General features: G+C 43.3%; 1 protein-coding gene across 3 annotated transcripts in view; it reads right to left on the bottom strand.

Moving 5' to 3' along the window:
* Window positions 1-12,443: 12,443 nt before the first annotated feature.
* KMT5B (lysine methyltransferase 5B) overlaps window positions 12,444-22,044 on the bottom strand; it is a 46,556-nt gene continuing 36,955 nt past the window's right edge. For all 3 annotated transcript variants that reach the window (XM_077321322.1, XM_077321321.1, XM_077321323.1), the window contains 5 exons: window positions 20,592-20,758; window positions 20,268-20,287; window positions 20,017-20,153; window positions 17,984-18,180; window positions 12,444-14,685 (listed from right to left, as the gene is read on the bottom strand). In XM_077321322.1, the coding sequence (XP_077177437.1) occupies window positions 13,220-14,685; window positions 17,984-18,180; window positions 20,017-20,153; window positions 20,268-20,287; window positions 20,592-20,758 (1,987 nt within the window). In that variant the 3' untranslated portion in view covers window positions 12,444-13,219. The remainder of the gene's footprint in view (window positions 14,686-17,983; window positions 18,181-20,016; window positions 20,154-20,267; window positions 20,288-20,591; window positions 20,759-22,044) is intronic.

Genomic DNA, 22,044 nt, shown 5'->3' with positions numbered 1-22,044 from the left:
CACAGCAGACAACCACAGTTGTGCACTCAGTGAGTAGTTTAAGTTTGGTGGGGCCTGTAGCACCAGAACTAGTTTGAGGATTCGTAGGGCCCTAGCAGAGTACAATTGTGGCAATAGCAGCTAGAATGGGGGCTGAGGAGCTCCCCACAATGGAAAGGGGTGTCACTCCAAGTGTCCTTAAAGAAGAAAGAGAGGGGAGGAAATAATCTATGGCCTTGATCCATGGGGGGGGGAGCACTGTGTGGGGTCCCTGGAAGTGTGGGGTCCATAGCACATGCTACCTGTGCTACATGGATAAACTGACCCGGGGCTCAATTCCATTCTGAGCTTTCTGTTTTCCCCTTCCTTTAGCTTTCCATTGATGCAGAGATGTTGAACACTACTGGTCCTACATAACACTGCACAACAGTATCAGCACCTGTGCTACACTTGATAAGGCTTTATAGAATCATAAGAGTTGGAAGGGACATCATGGGTCATCTAGTCCAACCCCCTGCACTATGCAGGACACTCACAACCCTATTGCTCATCTACTGTAAATTGTCACCTCCTTGAACCTTCACAGAATCAGCCTCTCTGTCAGATGGCTATCCAGCCTCTGTTTAAAAATCTCCAAAGACGGAGAACCCACCACCTCCCGAGGAACACCACCACCTTCCAAGGAAGCCTGTTCCACTGAGAAACTGGTCTGTCAGGAACTTCTTCATAAGGCTTATAAATTATTTTAGGTCATGTATGCACATTGATTTTTATGGGCTGGGGATGGGCTTTTTTCAAGATGGTAATATCTGTGCACTGGGTATCTGGAGCAATCATACAACAAACTATCATGGGTGGTGTCAAAGATGCCCAATACATCCTACACATCTGTTATACCATTCTTTGTTATATGTATATTGATTATTGATTACCATTATATTTCTTTTTAACGGTTGCAAATGTTGAATGTATTTTCTCGTTTCTCTGTTCTGTGTATACTACCATGAGACATTACAGTGAGTGGTGGAATATAAGCTGAATGAATAAATAAAAAATATATAAACAATTCTAGAGTGGAGCATCGTTAGCATTCTAATAACGGTAGTATGTTAGCACAACTGAGCATCAAACTGGTTATTTCAAAATTGTTTAAAATTTAGATTTTAAAGTGTCAGCAGCAGATGAGGGGAGAAGACAATTCAGAGCAGGGCTATGCTGAGATTGCGTGTGTGTGGCGGGGGAGGCACTTAACATTTCCCAGGACCATGTTCCAAAAGCAAATTGCTCATCTGAGCTTTTACTCAGAGCCAGCTTGGTGTGGTGGTTAGAAGCACTGACGTCTGATCTGGAGACCTGGATTTGATTCCCTGCTCCTTCTCCACATGCAGCCAGCTGGGTGACCCTGGGCTCACCACAGCACTAATAGAGCTGTTCTGACTGGGCAGTGATATCAGGGCTCTCTCAGCCTCACCCACCTCACAGTTGTGGGGAGAGGAAAGGGAAGGTGATTGGAAGCCAATTGAGACTCCTTTGGGTAGAGAAAAGCGGCATATAAGAACCAACTCTAAATAAATACAGCAGGATGAATTGCATTAGGAAAGTGGTGCTAGGGGGACTGATTTTGCACTTGCACCATCAGTTTGAATGCAATTGCCATTAAAATGAACTCGTGAGACAGCCATTTATAGATCTACCAATGTCAACTTCAATTTGTCCATGATGTGAAATCGCACCATCAGCGTGGCATAGTGGTTAGAAATGCGGCTTCTAATCGGGCTAGCTGGGATTTATTCCCAGCACCTTCACATGGGTGATCTTGGGCTTGTCACAGCCCTGATAGTGATCCTTCTGACTCAGCAGTCCTGTCAGAAGCTCTCTCAGCTTCACCTACTTTACTGGATGTCAGTTGTGGAGAGAGGAAGGGAAAGTGATTATAAGTCGCTTTTAGATTCCTTCAGACAGTGAAAAGCAGGGCATAAAAACCAACTCTTTTTCATAGATATCTTGCGGAAAGAAGCTTGCCAGATGGACCATATGTTTTTGAGATCTGTAATACTGGTTTCAGGGCTCAGTGTGTTCCAGCTTTCATCAGAGCTCCACGCAGGTATTTTTTCCCCAAGTTATGGACCTTTCTGTGTAAAGATGAAGAAAAAAGAACTTCATGGATTCACAGAATGTCTTCTCTGCTACACAGCCACAGCCATAGGATTAGGTTGATGACTGCTTGCAGGGGTCATGGTATGTTCCAAATCTAGTGAAATTTCTGCCTGTCCCCATTTTGAAAGCTAAAGCAGTTATAGGCTGGGTGGAAATTTGGAAACTTGGTTTTAGAATGTTAGCACCACCTACTGGAAAAGAGAATTAGAGCAAAGGAACAAAATTCTAGTCCAGTAGCCCCTTAGAGACCAACAAAATGTTGTTTCTAACCTAGAGAATGTTATAATAAAACAAAATCAGAGTCTAGTGGCACCTTTAAGACAGACAAAGTTTTATTCGAGGCGTGAGCTTTCGAGTGCAAGCACTCTTCCTCAATGCTTGCACTCGAAAGCTCACGCCTTGAATAAATCTTTGTTGGTCTTAAAGGCGACACAGGACTCGGATTTTGTTTTGTTGTGCTGCTTCAGACCAACATGGCTACCCACATGAATCTAGATAATCCTGGTCACTAAGATGCTACTGGGCTTGAATTGTGTTCTGCTCCTACATACAAACATTGCTACCGGTCTGGGGATCAGTCAGTAACAGGCCGTGGCTCCTCCTTGTCCTCCCTGGAGGTCCTCCCTCACCTCTAGTGCTCTCCGGCACCTGCCATGGCTGGGGCTCCCCCTCAGTGTGGCACTGGGCAGCTGCTTCTGGCAGCGCCCCCCAGCGAGCGGTGGGAAGTCAGGTGCGCCAGTGGGAAAGCAAGTGGAGCAGTGGCTCAGGCGGTGGCAGCAGCCCTCAGCAAAAGACTATCCGCCCTGGGCCTCAGTAAAATTGTTGACCGGTCCCCGGTGATAAAAAGGTTGGGGACCACTGGTCTACAGAACTCTGGAAGAGGGGTCTCTTAGTTCAATGGTTCTCAACCTTGGGGTCAGGACCCCTTTGGGGTGTTGAACGACTCTTTCAGAGGTGTCATGGCAGGGCAAGCAGCTTGGCTGGGGGGGCTACCATCCACACAACAGCCTTGCAGGGTAGATCAAGATAGAGTGTTCGTCTGTCTGGAGCAGCAGAAAAGAGCGAGATCAGCATGGTGGGACAAGAGGCAGAACTGAACTGAGAAACCACGAGGGAAAAAAACAATTTATATACAATCACAAAGAATAGATCTTCACGCCATTGGTCAGTTTAATTTTGATTTTTATGAAAGAACACTTGCATAATTTTATGGTTGGGGGTCACCACAATATGAGGAACTGTATTAAAGGGTCACGGCATTAGGAAGGCTGAGAACCACTGTCTTAGTTGAAGGCTAAAGATGCAGAAGCAAGCTATCCTGTAATGCAGTCTGGCTGTTCTAGGAAGTGATTTATGAAACAGCTCATAAGCAGGGCTTAATGATGGGCTGTACTGAGAAAACATTCATTGTCATTTTGTGGGGCCCAAGACTACTGGAAGAGGCTTGGGTGTTTTCTGAAAGGGGCAGTTCTGTTCTTGGCATCAATACAATTCAGCGCCCTCTCTACATCAGATGTTGCATTAAGAAGTGGGAAGAATCAGTTCTGATTTAGGTGGAAATCAGACAAAACCATCTTTGAGTATAAGACTATTATGTCAAAAATAAGATTTAAAAAAAGGATGAAAGTGCTGAATTAACTAGATCCCCATGCTGAACAGATTGCAACCAAGAATATGATGGAGTCATCTGAGATCTTAGCTAGCTAGGGCTTGAAGCACTTCCCGTTAGTTGGGTAAGAACGAACTGTACGTCTCACAATGGTGCAGGTGATATGACTGAAGAGTGAAACCTAGTAAGATCCTTGAGTAATTATTTTATCAGTGGCTAAATGAACAGAGTGAAACTTTATCAGTGGGCATCATGCTGTTATTATTATTATTTATTAAATTTTATACCACTTTCCTAATATGGCTCAGGGCAGTGTAAATTAACAGTAATTTAGATGGCTAGACGTTGACAGAGTGCCAACCCTAGAGAATGGTTGTTAAGATACCCTAAGTTGGAATCATCAGCTAGGTAAAGTGCTTAAGCAAAATTTGACAAATGATCCACTCATGGGACCACCTAGGAAATGGTTTCCTAGCAGTCGCGATCATGTCCATCAGGATTTAGGAAAGCAATGCTCTAGAATCCCCCAGGCCACCAGGTACAGAGTGTTTATGTTTGATCCATGTGATGTTCATCTCTAGGCTGGACTTCTGTAACTCATCCTGCATGGACCTTTCTTTATCCCTGACCTGCAATTGGTACAGAATATAGGTGCTCGGGGTCTCACTGGAATATCTTGGAGGACCCATATTCAGCCGGTGCTCTGGCAGTTATGCTGATTACCAATAGAATCCCAGATCAGACTTAAGGTTTTGGTTATCACCTTCAAGGCCATACACGGTTTGGGCCCAGTGTACCTGAGGGATCGCTTACACCCCAAAGAGCCTTACGCTTATTCCAACTTCCTGGTGATCTCTGGCCACAGGGAAGCTCGCTTGGCCTCAACCAGGGACAGAGCTTTCTCCATCTTGGCCCCCATCTGATGGAACGAGTTCCCAGAGGAGATCAGGGCCCTGACGGAACTTGAACAGTTCTGCAGGGCCTGCAAAAGGCATTTGGTTGAGGTTGTCCTGAACCACCACTTCCCAAGGGCCCTCCCCCTGAGCCTCTCTCCTATGGCACCCACCATAATTCCGTCCAACCCACTGGGCTATCAGTAGGAGTTACTTCAATGTTTAATTTTTCTACTGTTCCATGTTGCTTGTTGTTTCACTTCATTCATTATTGTTAATATAAGTTATCTGTATTGTTCCTGTTCTGATTTATGAGAACTGCCCTGAGCCTTTCGGGAGGGCCTGTATTTGTATAAACAAACAAACAAACATATAAAGGAAATTTTTAAACAGAGGCTAGATAGCCACCTGACGGAGAGGCTGATTCTGTGAAGTTTCAACGGAAGGGTAGGTTACAGTGGATGAGCGATAGGGTTGTGAGTGTCCTGCACAGTGCAAGGGGTTGGATTAGATGACCCATGAGGTCCCTTCCAACTCTATTATTCTACTAGAAAAGAAGCCCGTTTTAAAGAGAAATAAAATAGGCGCTAGGGCCGCACTTCCTGGGGAAGCCTTCGGAGGGTGAAGGCTTCCTGGGGGCTCGCGCGCTGTGGCAACTCAGCCGCGACCGGAGGCGTTCTCCCGACCCAGGGAAGAGGCTCGCCGCATCACAGACGGGGTGAGGCTGTTCCCAGGGGTGGGAGAAGGGCGCTGGGCAGCCACCCACCCGGGGACAACACGAGGCCTTTTCCCGGGCCGAGGAGCAGCCGCAACGCGGCGAGGCTGTTTCCAGAGCCGGGAGAAGGGCGGGGGCCAGGCAAAACGGCGGCAGCGACCAGGGTCCCCCCCACCTACCTTAGTGGAGCTCCGGTGGGTGAGGGCAAGGAGGCATACGCGGGATTGTATGCATGTGTGGTCCAGCGGAGCGCAATGGTGGCTGCCGTGCGGGTCGCAGGGCCTAGCCACGGTGCTGCGGGATCGCTGGAAAAGGGGCAGGAAAGCAGAGGACAGCCTAAGGGTAAGGAGGGCAGCGGCGAGGGGCCGGGGGAAGGAACGATTTGGGTGGGGGTGGGAAGGGGTTGTAGGGCGGTGGGGCGATGGGCGACGGGTCGTGGAGCCGGGGCAGCAGCACGGGAAGGGTTCGGGGGGATTGAGGGGGGGTCGCGATCGGAGGGTGGGTGTGTGCCTGTGTGTGTCTGTGTGTGCGTGTGGGGTTTGTGTAAATTGCCGGAAGGGCGGGAAGGGGGATGGGGGGTGAGGGGGGTTAGTTCTGGGTGGGTGGTGGGTTTGTGTGTCTGCGTGCTGGAAGTATAGCAATCGGCAGGGGCGCAGGAAGTGGTCTGGGAGGCGAGAGGGAGTAGGCGTTGGGCGGGACCGTGTGTGTGTGTGTGTTTGGTGGTGGGGAAGCGGTGGCAGGACAGAAGGATGGAGGGGCAGTTTGTGTGAGCGTAATTGGGGGGGGAGGAGAGGTCGCTGGGAGGACTCATCGGCTCAGAGGTCTTCTTTGTCTGAGCGGCGAGTCCCCTGGCGGCCGAGGCGAGGCCGGGCCAGGCCAAGCGGGCAATGGGCTCCCCGCATGGCTCCCCATTGGCCGCTTGGCCCCCAAGTGGCACTCGGAGGGGCAAATCAGGAGCCGCTTTGCGGCTCCTGTTTTGCCCTTCAGAGTTTTTATCCCGGACTGGCCCCCCCTAACTCCTCTCCAGGAGGCCTTAGTGCTTTATTTAATCCGCTCCGCAGGAGCGGTTAAAGATGATTCTATGATAAATTCCAGATCAGGTTTAAGGTTTTGGTACTTACCTTTAAGGTAATTTGTGGTCTGGGTCGGCATACCTAAGAGATTGCCTCTCTGCCTGTCCCCCAGAGAGCTCTTTGCTTGACAAATTTCAACCAGTTGGTTGTCCCTGGCCTCAGGAGGTATCTTTAGCCTCAACCAGGGCCAGAATGTTTTTCAGTCCTGGCCTCTACTTGGTGGAGAATGAGCACCCAGAGGAGATCGGGGTCCTGTTGGAGCTGGGCCAATGATCCAATAACATCTATGGGCCTCCCCAACAAAAACACACACCCCCCTTTAGTAATTTCTGGCCTGGGATAAACTTAGTGACAGAGATAAACCTTTTGGTTGATAATGATATATTGTTGTTCTATTGATGCTTCTAATTATTAATTGGTTTTAATTTTTAAGGTATCAATAATGTTTAATGTGTATTATTTTAACTATATCCATAACTATATATTTACACTGCCCTGAGCCGGTCTTGGAAGGGTGATGATGATGATGTAAAGTCCTGCAATAGTTTGGAGACAGCAAGTATGGCAATTGGGGTAGGCCGAGAATATGCCCCTTCAACAAGTAAAAAATCTTGCTGAGATAAAATTGTGCTTTGTTCATCTCCCCAGTTGCACTAGAAATTAGTGGGATAGGAGGAAACAGATAGAACTGCATCCTGTCCACTGCAAAAGGAAGACACTGCCCAGAGAGCAAAGTCCTAGCATGACCTTCCCATTGACACATAGGTCCAGGGTAGTTATAAGGTGTAGAGTAGTATTCTCATGGTGGAGGATGTTGTGATAAACCAGTCTATGCAGAGAAAGATGGTTGTCTCTTAGTGACAAGATGTATTGCAACCACAGTCATCTGTTTAATGAAGACCCTTAAGTTAGTGGTAGTGGGTATATACCAATTAATATTATATATTAATTTTCAATGTTGTGGTTGCATGGAAATGCAGTAGGTATCTTTTTCATGAAGTAAACCATGCCCCAAATATTAGATATAGCATAAATATTAAGGTCACCATCCTGAAATTCTTGGGTCTGATGTGTCTGTTGACCACTTTGATATCTTGGATAGGAAGGCTTTCAAACATATTTGGGTTGGTGCAGTACTGGCAGCAGAACCCTAGACCCCTTTGGGATAGTTGTTCTGTTTCTGTTGCCTCATTCAGCCTGCAGGAGTCAGTCTCAAAGAGGAGAAAGTGTTGGGGCAATTACATTTGAACGTGTTGAATGGGTGAAGTGAAGCAAACTTGTCTAACTCAGCTTGATGACTATCAGAACCTAGATGCCTTTATAGTTTCCCATGCTGGCACATAGTGATTAAAGTTTGGTGAGGAAAGCCAGGAGGAGGGATCAAGGACACTATTCGGTAGTTTCAGATACATCAGGGCACTTAACAGTAAACTTACCTTGGGGGAGGATTTGTACAAATATAGCAGAGAAAGACCCGTATGCCAAAGAATGATCCAAGGACAGCAGAACCATTCGGTCCAATTTCAATAGTTTAGCCATTGCTCCTGCATCGTATTTATAGTGGTTGCAAGGCTCATGGCTGGAGCAAACAGTTTAGGACTCTCATCTATGGCTTGTCTTGCTGATGGATCGGGAGAAGAATCTGAACCTTTGCTTTCTATTTCAGAGTCTGAAGTATCCCCAAATTTCATTTGTGGACTTGAGGCAGAGGCAAAAGAGCTTAATCAGTTAAGGGGAATTAGTTCCAACATATGCAGCTGAGTTGATGGCAATTCATATGAAGTCTCCAAAAATCTGGTGATGGTATCAAGAGTGGAGTAGCTAGTTTGGATGCAGGTGGAGTCCTGTGTATTGCCACTGGGGACAAGGATTGTGAAGGAGTGCCCAAGTGACAGGTGAGCGACTGGAGAGGACTGGATTGAGGATCCATGTCCATGTGATAAAATCCAAGGCAATTACTAGCAGAAGCACGGAGTGAACCATGTTGGTAGACAGCCTCTGAGTATCAATTCAAATCCATGTATTAACTTTACACCTCCCCTAGTAAGGATTGTTCAAAATCCATCTCAAGGATATATTTAAAAAGCCAAGACTGTCAATGCTGGCTTGAGGATTCTGGTGTTGAATGGCTGGAGGGCCAAGGGTATTGTGACTGTGGTGATCTATCCTCAGGAGAGCTTGGGAGCAGTGAGTGAAGACACCCTGAATGAAGTGGACATCTAGGGACTGAATTCTGTTGGCTGATATTGTTCCCAGGATTAGTATGTGATTTAGAATGATCTACTAACTTGCCTTTATGATTGGTTCTGTTGGCAACAGGACTGCCCGCTGAAACAGATGGGGAAACATGCAATCCAAAGGATCAGACTGCTGATGGAGGAATGTCTCTCCATTTTGCCTACTTTAGGCTGTTTCTGAGTTTCTTCTTACTCTTTTCCAAAAGTGACTAGGTCTCATGTTTCTATTTCACCAGCGTAAGTCTGCTGTGGATTCCAAACTGAGGAATCCAGTATTGACTGTCTGGTATAAGAAAAACTGGTGGCACTTACACAGAGCAGCTGGATCTTCATAAGTTTTCAGCCACTGCATCAGAGGCTGACAGTGCTCTCTCTCAGTTGAGCCTTAATTATTTTGTAAACTTTGGTCAAAAGACGTAACTGCACTGCTTTAAGGCACAGGAGATACCAGCAGATGGACACCTCCATTTCCATAATACCTCTCTTGACTTCTATTTTGTGGTGCAATACTAAAATAAAAATGCTGACACTGCACCATGTATGCTGCAAGAAATTAACAAAGGAATTGAACAATTAAACTAAAAGTTGAAGACATCAACTACTCTACAGCTGGAATGTATAGCCTAATGAAAATCTCACAATTCCCTCAATATATGGAAACATCCTGAGGTAAGGAGGAGGACAGGATTCTTGAAACAGCTTGCAACAAAGTAGAGATGCTCTAGGAATCCCAGAAACCTCACATTTTCTCCCAAAAGCACTGGCCTATACTTGAGCTATGGAACTGTCCAATGTGAAGGAATGAATAATGTGAAGCAATATTAATTGGGATATTCTACAGTTTACCCACTAGCTTGAGAGCTTTCTGAGGAAACACTTTATATGCTCAGATATGTGAGCATAACCATAAAATCGCTCTGCAATTTTAACCTTATAGTGTGTCTCAGTCATTGGTGGTTTTGGAAGCAGCATACTAGAGCAGGCCAAGATTGTGTTGTGTGCACGTGGAAGAGAATATCAGAATGGCTAACATAAATATAAGTGATGACCACAAGCACAGCCCTAAAGGGTGTCTAAAAATTCCCTTTATAATGCACTTCACAAAGTCCATTTTCTGAAAGTGGTTCAGCAGACTGGCCACTTGTTTTAGAAATTTTGCTCTGGAAACTAGGCAATGCTGTCTACACATTAAATAAAGTTGTGAAACACAGGCTATTGAGAAATGTGCCACAATTCTGGGAACTTTTACTAAAACTGAGAAGTGCTTCTGGCTTGTTATTAGGTATGCTTTCCTCTCTATTCTATGCAGCTGTACTCACCAGCATTTAAAAAGCCAGGTGAGAATTAAAGTGAAATTATAATCAATATATGATTCAAACCCCAATTACTTGGCTTGCACCCTTTGGTGGTCCTTGTGGTCCATCACATATCACCACCACAGTATCTTCAAGGAGACAGCATTACCACTTAATTCAAGTTATCTAGTTCTTTTGTCTGGAAGTCAAACCATTTATATATGTAAGAAAGTTCATATACTTCTATCAGTAATGCTGCACTTGACAGAACTATATCTACAAGTATCAGTATATACAAATTAATGCTGAAAAGAACAAGTACATAGTTAGAGCATGACAAACAACCTGCACAATTTACAAGCCACAAAGACGGGCACAATCATAGAAAAGATTAAAAAGTAGGTAAAAACCATGTTCTGAGCCATCTATCATTTAATGAATTTAAAATTTCCAGTTTCCCCTTTGGTCTCATTTATTTCAAATCACTTTTGGCACTGATAAAAGTTCATCCCTGTGTACACCAATTATCTTGTAATACATTTTAAAGGTTCCATTTTATAAATTGTTCAGAGCAAAGGTGAGAGTTAATATCAACCGCTTAATGACAAACTTGGGAAAAAAATCCTTTAAACATCAATATTAAACATATGTATCTGTCAACAATATTACAGATACCTAAGTCAGCTGTATTTATTGCATTTGGAATGTTTGTGATAATGTAAGGAAGAAATGCCATAAATGCAATTCAGTTCTATAATGCTATTTTAATAGAACTGAAATGTATCTAAATGGTTAAAGTGTACACAACTTTAAACTGAATTTCAGCAACCACTCAGACCTTGCCACTTGACCTTGCCATGACTCTACACAATTTTCTGCCCAAGCCCCTTAAAGTTAAGTTTAAGGAAATATGTTTTAAGATACTTCAAACTTGGTCTCAAGTCCCTTATTTAGAAAGGGGTGCAGCTAATTTTTCTGTGACACATGAAGGAGATGGGCAAATCGTGATCTCATGCCACTTCAACACTTTCACAGAATGAAGGTGAGACAGCCATTCCATCATGCCACCACCTCTGTTTCCAAACCCACTCTACAGACAACTGCCTTTGCAATCTTATTCTACTGCCAAACTAAACAGTTTGGGTTCTTAGACTAACTTTGTGGTTAGGGATCCACAGCAGCACTAGTCTACTCCATGCCCTTGGGATAACACAACAATTCCTTATACCTTGCACAAAGATCCTGTCCCTCACCTCTATGCACATCATAATGGGCTGTTTCCATGTGGTCCAAGGCTTTCCCACCCTTAGGGCTGCTGCTTCCTCCACGCTACAGAAGTAATCCAAGAACCCAATAACAGCTGTTTTGTCAAGCTATGTCAAAATAAAGAATCCAAATTTGTCATCAGAAATCTTATGCTACACCCAAATTATAGACCACTTGAATAAAACTGATAATGTGAATGTTTTCTTTCAGATATGATACTTGAACCTTTGCAGAAATTGAACATTCTGACAAGCAGTATGAACAGTAGGATGAAAGGTATGGGAAGTCACTCTACAAGGTACAGAGGAAAAGGAATATATCATTGGAGCTAGGTAAGGAAGGAACAAGAACCTACACAAATGAACTTCAGTTATTAATCATTATAGCTTTCTATAGATGCTTGCTCCAATTCAGCAATTATTTATGATTATGGGAAGTCACAATTCTTGTGTCCGCAAGTGGTTCTCCATTTATGGAAAGCCTCGTATGCATCTCTGAACAAACACATATCTATGAACTGAGGAAAACTGCCTATAAAACATATTAACTATCATCTGGACTAGTTAAAGAAGTTAAAATTCTCAGGAATTCTGTATCTCCTAAGGTGTGAAATTCTGTGCATGAAATAGCAACAGATTTAACAACCCTGATTACATGTCTTCCTACTAACTAAAATTATTTGAGTTTTTTAAAAAACAGTTAATTTTATAGGATTAATTGCTCCTCCACCAGTTCTTATTTTAGCTCTTAAAAAGTGCATATAGCAATTCTGAAATTTCAAGATGTATGCTAAACCGATACAAAAAAATTCCACTGATCAGAGTTTAAAACTAGGTTTATAATTTCCTATTTATTGGCATGAATGTATTTCTAAACTTAAAAACCCTTCTGGTAAGTTATCAATTTTTATGACAAAATTTCTCACAACACACAAATATTTACAACATATACATTTTTCAGTTCTTTACACTGTATCTCAAAAGACAAACATTTTTATAGATTACCACAGAACAAAAGCTGTGACTTAAGTTTTTCTTTTAAATTTCATAAAACTATCATAAATTAAAGTGAATAGTTTTTTAATTCCTTGTAGCATTTTACAAGTGCAACAGAAAACAATGAGGATCCAATTAGGATAGCTGCAGTTCATTGGATAAATGTTGCCTGTTGTAATCACATTGTTTCACAGCAAGTTCTTGAAAAAAATAAGCACCAATCATTCTTGCAAAGAACAATTTTATCTAAAAGTATTGAAAAAGTGTTAAATACAAGGTGTTTTAATTTACATAACAAGAAATAAATACACCATATCCAAACTTGTGTTCTGCATACTGCTACCTTTGTACATATAATGTACTAAAAGTCAGCAAACTGTCAACACCCCTCCCCTTTTTTTAAAGAAATCAATTTGACTTCCAACCAACGGTTTGCTACTATAACAAAGGCCACAAACAGTACGTCTGGGGATAGCATACAGTGTTAAAACTGACAAACTCCAAGGGGGGAAAACATCTAGCAAATAAACCAAAAAAGCTGTAGTTCATTGCTGGTGATATTAACATACTAGAAAACCTTAATATGCCGCTACTATGATTTGTTTTAAAGTATTGTTTAGTCGGGTGTAAGAGCAAAATAATACTCTCACAGATTTAAAAATAATGGTGTAGCCACATTATTGTGATTTAATTATCCTGCATGGAAAAATTTGATGGCGATTTTAAATTTTGCTTGAGCCTTTATTTTACAATAGAGCATTTTCTCTAACTCAGAATTGCACATAAGAAGGCTATTAAAAAGTACAATAAAAATCTGCACAAATGACTTAAGGAGTCAGTATGCTGTACATTTTCTACAATATTATATTGATATAAGTGAATAAACAATAAAGAAGTGCTTCCACTAACATTTCAGAAAGTTCATCATCAGCTGAGGAATAATTGACTGGAATTTTTTGTTTTTAAAAAATGGACAGCCTGCTCTGAAAGACTCGTAAGCTTATGCATTTAGCCTTAACGACTGATCCTCTCTCCTCCTGGAAGAAATGTCTATGTCTATTGAATCCTTGCCAACTATAAGCCTTAAACGTTTAGCTGGAGGGAGAGGAATAAAATCATCCTCAAAATCATCCTCATATTCATCCTCTTCTTCTTCCTCTGAAGATGATGATTCATCTACAGTTTCTTCATACTGACTATAATCATTCACGTCCATTCGTGACTCTAAGAGAGAAAGAGGATCACTACAACACATTCCATTCTCATGGAGGTCATCTGCATATGTCCCCCTGGTTTCTTCGTCTCGTTTCAGCTGTATTTTTAATTTTGTTGAACTGTTACTTGATCCTGAGTTAAACCCATTATTAAGCTTTGCTACATATAAGTTATTATCTTTTTCATGGTCTTTACTTAGCTTGATGCTTATTTTTGAAGAACTCATTCCATCATTTTCTTGGTCATTTGTCTTGCTACTGCTATCATGCCGCCTCCGCAGAGTTAGTTTGGGAATCCCAGAGCTGTTTTCAAGAATTAGTTGTGCATCATACCTTGTGATTCGCCTTTTCTTTTTGTTTTTTGCAGTTCTAAAACGGTCCTTTGCTTTGAAAGTATCCGAAGTCACAATGGAGCAGCCACCAGATACAGGAATACAATCTTTATATCCGATGGCTGAATCCACTACATTGTTCCTTTCTTCTAAGTCAGAATGTGAGCTGATTAAATCTGGCACTGTGTCTTTGCCAAGCATATCATGTACAGGATCAGTTTCCTCCATTTTTGCAGATGGCTTCACAAGTCTTCTTTGCCGGTATTTCTTTTTGGCCATAACCCTGTCACTCTTCTGACACCTACCCTCCCCCTTATATGATGTCATATGAGCTTGTTCACCCTCCTGAATCATATGAGACTGCTGTTCCAAGCCATTGCCTCGTGTGCCAGTCAAGTTGTTTTTATAGCTATTCAGCATATTTGGTTCAAGCTTTAAGTCAGAGGTCTCCTTCAGATTCATTCTTGTTCTCATTGACCTCCTTGTTATATATGTACAAGGCGATACTTCTCCAGGTTCACAAGCACCTTTCACAGAATTCAATTTGTATTCTCGTGCTGCATGCCTTGTTAAGCAGCCACCAGAGATGGCTACTTTTACTGGTCCCACTGTTTCCTTCTCCTTCTTAATAGGCAAGTTTTTATACAGGACAATTTTAGGCTCTTTAAGAACCAAACTCCCCATTTCGAGTTTTCTAGATGCATTTTTCTGTTCTGGCCTTTTGCACTGATTCCGCAACTTAATCTTAGAAATTAAAGGCTTTGCAGGCTTTTTCAGTCTCTTTGGTACCCTGGAATTATTTAGATGAGTTAGTTTGGATGAGGTAGAATTTGATGAAGCTGGAATTCTTGAAATAGACTGCCTTGTTAATGTTCTGTTCTTGCTGTTCTTTTTAATACCAATTGAAGATTTACGACTAGCTGAAAGATTAAATGAAATAGGAGTTAATTTTCTTATTTCACTTATTATCAAGTAGTAGCAATATCAGAGTATAAACTATGTTTATGATCCTCTCAGAAATATACAGAACACAAAAAACAATAGAAAAAAATAAAATTGATCCACAACAGTCATCAAACACTTCCAATTCACTTTCTTAAGTAATGTGGTTCTTAATGATTTATAATTATAATTCAAACTACACTGGAACAGTTCCATTGCATAACATAGTTTGAGTCCAGCAGCACCTTTAAAACCTTTAAAACCAACAAAGTCTTATTCTGGATATAAGCTTTCATGTGCATGCATACTTTTCCAGAAATGTCATCCCATGCACTCGTCTTCAGAATTTCCATTGTCCCCTTTGAATTCCATGAGTACTAGTATAGTTTGATCAACTACAAAAAAATCACGCAGATAACCTCATTCAATTTGTTCTGTTTTCCATGAGATTTGAGAAGATAAGTTCTTTGAGAACTGAACTATATGTATTTGCTCTGCACAATTTTCAAATGAGACTTTCCTTCTGTATTCTTTACAAATAAAATAAGCATCTTTCTGCTTAAAGAGAGCTTTTTAAATGCGCAGAAAGTTCTGACATTACATATGCTCATAATCTTTCAAGGTTTATATGCTTTTAATTTCACAGCTGAAAAGATTATAGGTTACCATTCCATGTCACTGTGATGGCAAATGTTTCGACAATTCTGACTGCCTTTCCTCAATTCAATGTTGATTTAGTAACAGAGCAATTTAAAATAGCTCAGAACTATCATCATGACACCAAACAAAAATACAGATCTGTTTGATATCAATATAGCTCAATTCAAGGATACTTAAATCTAGAGACTGGAGCCATGTGCAGACAAGATCTTTCCATAAACCTGAAAAACACCCCAGATTTGAAGAAAAATATCTTAAGAGATTAACATTCTTTCCCCTAATAAAAGCAGCATCTGCAGCTTTAAGAAACTAATGATGTCAGTGACCATAGCTAGGCAACCACACAGCAAAACCCTCAGTTTCTCTCAATATAAGACAGGGGGAAAAAGCATGGCCAGGTTGTTTTGGCTTTTAAGGGAAGACTCATTGGGGCCAGGCATGGCAGCAACTTTTGAGCAGCTTGCTATAACCCAACGTGCATGACTCAGCTGCTTGCTACTGTTCAGGAAACATCCCACAAAACTCAGTGCAGTGTAGGGATTAGGGTATCAGACTAGGATCTAGGAGGCCCGTATGGCAATCAGTACTCTGCCATGGAAATTCATGGGGTGACCTTGGGCCAGTTATATACTCTCAGCCTAATCTACCTCATGGGGTTGTTGTAAGGACAAAATGGCGGAGAGGAGAATGATGTAAGCAACTTTGAATCTTCACTGGGGAGAAAGGTGGGGTATAAGTGAAATGATAAATATAGCTGATGTGGGGGGATAACAGGTTGGTTAGTGCAGTGGTCCCCAACCCGCAGCCCGCAGCCCGAAGCCAGGCCGCAGCTCCCTCTTACCGCCCCCCCCGAAGCGAGAAGCTCGCCAGGTCGCGAGCAAATCGGCCGCCAAAGCGGCCGATTAGCTCGCGGCCTGGCAAGCTTCTTGTTTCGGGAGGGCGGGGGGAAGAGAAGCTTGCCGAGCCGCAAGCTAATCGGCCGCTTTGGTGGCCAATTTGCTGGCGGCCCAGAGGGGCCGGGAGAGGAAGCCGCGGCCGCCGGCATGGCGGTGGCGCGAATGCGCATGCGCGGACTGCCACGCACGCACGTTTGCGCCCCTGTGAGGCGCAAACGCACGTGCGGGCAGTCCGCGCATGCGCGTTTGCGCTGGGGCTGCCGCACGTGTGCGGGACCCCAGGCCGCCCTCTCCCGCTACTCAGGAGCAGCAGTCTGCAGCAACCGGAAGGTTGCGGACCACTGGGTTAGTGGACAGAAGCAAGCACAGAAAGGTGAGTATATGGGGCAAGGGAAGCAGGGAAAGAGGAAATAGTGCAGGGTAGGATACATAGGAGAAAATTATACGCCCCATGCAAGTCCTTGTATTGGTAGTCAGGTCCACCTTCACTCTGAGGGGAAATCTGCTTACAAAAACCTTTGCTAAACATGCCTGCACCCCACTATGACTTGGCCATCATCTCTCTGGATTGGAAATGTACTAGAAGGTGTCGGTGTTAGCTCAAGAGATTGAACACTAATATCTGCACCCAAGCAATCATGAGGAAAGGTACACACCAATCACACTCCAAACTGGGCATGCTCCAGTTTGTCTATATGTGTCTTCAATTGTAGTGCCCAAAATTTAATACAATACTCCAAGTGAGGTCTTACTGGAGTAGAGTAACACAGTTCCATCTCCTCATGTCATGTACAATATTTCAGAACAGGATTTATAGATTTAAAGTTTGTCAGCCATTTTATCTCCCCCATGCATCCCTCTGCAGCACACGTAAGTGGCAGCATGCAAATTTTAATTCTTGGGGGAAAGAACATCAAAAAAATATATATATACAAATACTGTACCACAAATTTTCCATGAAAAATAAATGTCTTAATACTTGCTCATCCATTAAAAATCTAATGTAAATGTCCAAATTGTATGACTCTTTTAGATTATCAATGTGGCATAGAGGATAGAGTGCTGGACTAGGATCCTGGAAGACCCAGGTTCAGATCTTTACTTATACTATGGAAGCTTTCTGGGTAGCCTTGGGACTGCCACAAGATCTCAGCCTGGCCTACCTTACACAACTGTTGAGAGAGAACAGAGCAGAGAATGATGTTCTAAGCCAGTGGTCCCCAACCTTTTTATCACCACTCAACGCTTCACAATTTTACTGAGGCCCGGGGGGGGGGGTAGTTTACTCCTGTACTCTCAACCACTGCCCTAACGCTCTCTGATCGCTATGGTAATGTTTAAACATCCCTTCAAAATAAGATACAGACACGCCACAACAATGAACATAATGAACATTTTATTTTCATGGAAATTTTAACTCATGACAATGACAAATCAATGGGAACCCTGAGCTTGTTTCTCTGCAACGAGATAGTCCCATCTGGGAGTGATGGGAGACAATGACACTCGAAGTGTGTTATAAAGGGCTGGGGGGGGGATGAAGTAAAAGGCCAGGGGGGGGGAGAAGGCGTCCTTCGCGGCCCACCTCCAATTAGTCGACGGACCACTTGTGGTCGGCAGCCCACAGGTTGGGGATCGCTATTCTAAGCTAGTTTGGGTTCCAACTGGGGAGAAAAGCAGGGCATAAATAAATAAACGTAAATGCATACACCTTACTTACTTGCATTAACTTTTTCCTGAGTGGTATCTGCATCAGTGTTAGAGCTGACAGACTGGCTGTCTGAGTTTTTACTGCTGTCACCCAACTTTTTAAGCCTGTTTAAACGTTTATCTGTTTCTCTGAGTCCATATTTACTATTTATCACAGGAGCAGGAGCAGGCAATCCCACTCTTGATTTAAAAGCACCAGTTCCACGCCTATTAAAAGAGAATAATATACATTAATATCGCTAGTACCAGGAATAAAATCTGAATCCCATATCAATACCAACATATTTAGATTAAACAAGTTCATGAAAATATTTCCACACTGCTAGAAAGCTACTATTACAATTTTAGGGGAAATATGAAAAATTCAGGAAATCTGAGTTATACTTTTCTGAAATCATCCCATCTTTAAATATAGATTTGTCAGGTGAAACCTGCCTCAAGGAAAACTCACATTCAATATAGCAGTGGTCCCCAACCTTTTTATCACCGGGGACCGGTCAATGCTTGACAATTTTACTGAGGCCCAGGAGGAGGGGGGAGTCTTTTGCTGAGGGACGTCGCCACCGCCACCGCCACCGAAGCCCCTGCTCCACTTGCTTTCCCGCCAGCACCCGATTTCCCGCCACCTGCTGGGCGGCGCTGCTAGCAGCAGCTGCACAGTGCCACGCCGAGGGGGAGCCCCAGCCATGGCGGCCGCTGGAAAACACCAAGGGTGAGCAAGTGGCAGGGCAGCCCCCGAGGCCCCCGAGGCAGCAGCCAGGGTGGAGGATGAGGAGGAGTTGCGGCCCGGTACCGACTAATCCACAGACCGGTCCCAGTTCCCGGACTGGGGGTTGGGGACCACTGCAATATAGTATTTACCAGTGATTATTTAAAAATATTTTTCCTTTAGGTAAATATGTGACTAGTGCAAAGATGCTAGTGACAATTAACCTGATACTTTTCTGATGCTTCTGTGATTACCATCTAACCTGGATAAATCTAAACATTTACCTGGCCTTCTCTGATGTGCAATGATTGTTAACTCGAATTAATTAAGAGTCATCAGATGCTCTCACTGCCATTTCACAAATATTGTCATTCTCTTTACAAAGACACCATTACTTAACTGCACATAAACAACGGTAACGCAAAAACACCCTACTAATTTGGCTTGCCTGCTAGAAATAACAAAATGCAAACATAAAATGTTTCTGGGGGCGGGGGGGAGAGTTGCACTCACCTGCAACTGTTGCTTATGTAGTTGTTTCTGTGCAGGCACATATGGGTACTGTGCAGGCGCATAGGCCAGCCACTGGAAGATTTCTCACTAGCATAGAAACCTTCCTTGAGGGGCCCCTCCAATCAGAGCTTTGTAACTGTTTCCAACCTATGTTCATGTGCTCTGGGAGGGGCCACTCCACATACCTTAGTTCTTCAAGTCTGCTGCCATGAGAAATAAGTGCAACACACGGATGTAACACATAATCCTTTTATTTACCATAATAATAATGAAAGCTCAGTGGGGAAGAGTGAGCTTTGACAGTCAATGGGTACTGGACAGATGCGATAACGTAGGTCGATTTAACAGTAGAGTGCTTGTGAAGAAACCACCTTACCTTTTTTAGGGTCTGCATAGCTCACAAGAAGTTGAGCAACCCTTCTGAAAGACTCTTCTATTTACATAAAACAAAAGGGCTCTCTTACTTAATGTGTAGAGTGATCTTTTTCACAGGGGAGGCTGGGTTGGGGGATAACACTGACAGATAAATGTCTTGGGAAAGATGGAACTTAGACATCACCTTAGGAGTAAATTGGAGACTAAGTCAAAATACAATTTATTTGGATGGAATTTCAACATCCATCTAATCTGGGACATCTTTCCCTTCAGGGCTCTCCCAACCCCATCGATGTGGGAATCAGTTGAGAACGTGGCCATCTGGGTGGTGCAGCCAGCTTTAGAATAAGAAGTACCAACTGCAGGCAGACTTCAGCTTTACAATGCAGCTGTGTAATTCAACTGCAATATCATCTATCATTACTATTTACATGTTCTGTACATACCTTTCACATGTGTAGCATTCACAGAATTCATTATTTTCTCCAAAAAACCCATCCCCATAGTAGCAAGAAATTTCTTCTCCTGGTTCAATATCTCGTAGAGCTTTCACACATGCTGTATCCCGACCCGTCGACACAAACTATTGAAGAAAAATATTTTTTCAATGATTGAATTAGTTTAAACAGTAATAATTTTAAAATATCTCTATATTTAAGTAAATAGTTGCTATAGTTTTAGAACACTGATCACTTACCTTACAGTTAGGTCTGCAATCTGAAAAAGGTCCAAAAGATAAAATCAATTAGCTGTTCATAAGACCTGAAACATGAATAATTACAGATATCTAAAGTAAGGTTTCATACTGATTTCATTATTATAAAACTGAATAACTAGACATTCGACAAGAGGAAAAATATAGTACATTCATTATTTTATCTGATTTTTTAAAGAACAATAATATTTAAGAACCTTCTAATAAAATTTTGGGCACAACCGAATTTTAAGTGCCTAAATATGTTAAAAATTACTTCTGAGCAATATAATGAATTGTCTAATATTTAATATATTTATTGCTTACCATGGTTGATGAATGCAGCTGGACCAAGCCACAGCTGAGCACAGTTTTTCCGTGTTGAGTACATGACACTGAAGTCATTTTCGCCGTGTCTGAGCAGCATATTCTCTTCTAGTTCAGACAGTTCAGCAATACAACCCACTAATAATTCTATTTTGTCATTTCGTTTCCTTAAAAGCAAAGGAAGAAAGTATGCATTTCAACAGAAACCAATTTTTTCTTTGATCCTTTCCCACATCATAAAACAGAAAAACCTTGATGGATGATCTCTGTCGTCAGCTGGATCGGGGCAGGTTGGCCATGCTTGTTCTGTCAGATCTGTTGGCCACCTTTGATGTGGTCGACCATGAACTGCTGGCCCAACAGTTGGGACAGGGAAACGGAGCATAGCTCTTAGCTGGTTACGCTCCTTTCTCCATAACTGGACCCAGACGGTGGCTGTGGGGGATGAATTGTTGCGCTCCTCTCAACTCCCTTGTGGAATTCCTCAGGGTGCAGTGATCTCTCCCACGTTCTTTAACATCTTCATGCGCACTCTGGCCCAACTGGTATGGAGTTTCAGGTTGGGTTTTCATCAATATGCTGATGATACCCAGCTCATGGATGGACACCTGGACTCCCCCCCCCCCCGGAACCATCTGCCAGATGTTTGGAAGCAGTGGCTGAATGGCTTCAGCAGAGTTGTCTGAAACTCAACCTCTCCAAGACGGAGGTCCTGTGGCTGGGAAGTAAGAGGGCAGGACAGGAAGCTTGCTTACCTCTTCTGACTGGGATGCAACTTGTGACCACGTTCCAGGCCAGGAATTTGGGAGTGATCATAGATGCCTCACTAACTCAGGAGTCACAGGTCAAGAGGGCAGCCTGCCAGGCATTTTTCCATTTCTGCCAGGCTCGGCTACTAGTATCCTACCTGTCCTCTGAACAACTGGCCACAGTGACCCATGCAATGGTCACCTCCAGAATAGCTTTTTGTAACTCGCAATATGCGGGCCTGCCCTTGTCCTTGATCTAGAAACTGCAGCTGGTGCAAAATGCGGCTGCTGAGGTCCTCACGGGAACACTTTGGAGGGCCCGTATCTAGCCTGTGCTGAGGCAGCTGCATTGGTTGCCAGTTGCAGCCTGGATTTGGATCAAGGTTTGGTTTTTGACCTTTAAGGCCTTTTGCGGTCTGGGACTCACATATCTGAGGGACCGTCTATTGCCCTATGCCCTCCCCTCACACAGGGCCTTATACTCTGCAGGCACTGAGAAGCCCTAGAAAAGCTTGCCTGGCCTCGACCAGGGCCAGGACCATTTTGGTCCTGATCCCCACCTGGTGGAATGAGTTCCTGGGAGAGATATGGGCTCTGTGGGAGCTTTCTGCATTCCGCAGGGCCTGCAAGATGGAGCTCTTCCACCAGGCTATGGTTGAGGCCACGGTTTAAGAGGAAGACCTGGTGTCCACCAGGGTTAAAGG

The sequence above is a fragment of the Paroedura picta genome, chromosome 2 (assembly GCF_049243985.1).
Source record: "Paroedura picta isolate Pp20150507F chromosome 2, Ppicta_v3.0, whole genome shotgun sequence".
In the NCBI taxonomy this organism is placed as follows: domain Eukaryota; kingdom Metazoa; phylum Chordata; class Lepidosauria; order Squamata; family Gekkonidae; genus Paroedura; species Paroedura picta.
This window is presented reverse-complemented; position numbering and strand designations above follow the sequence as displayed.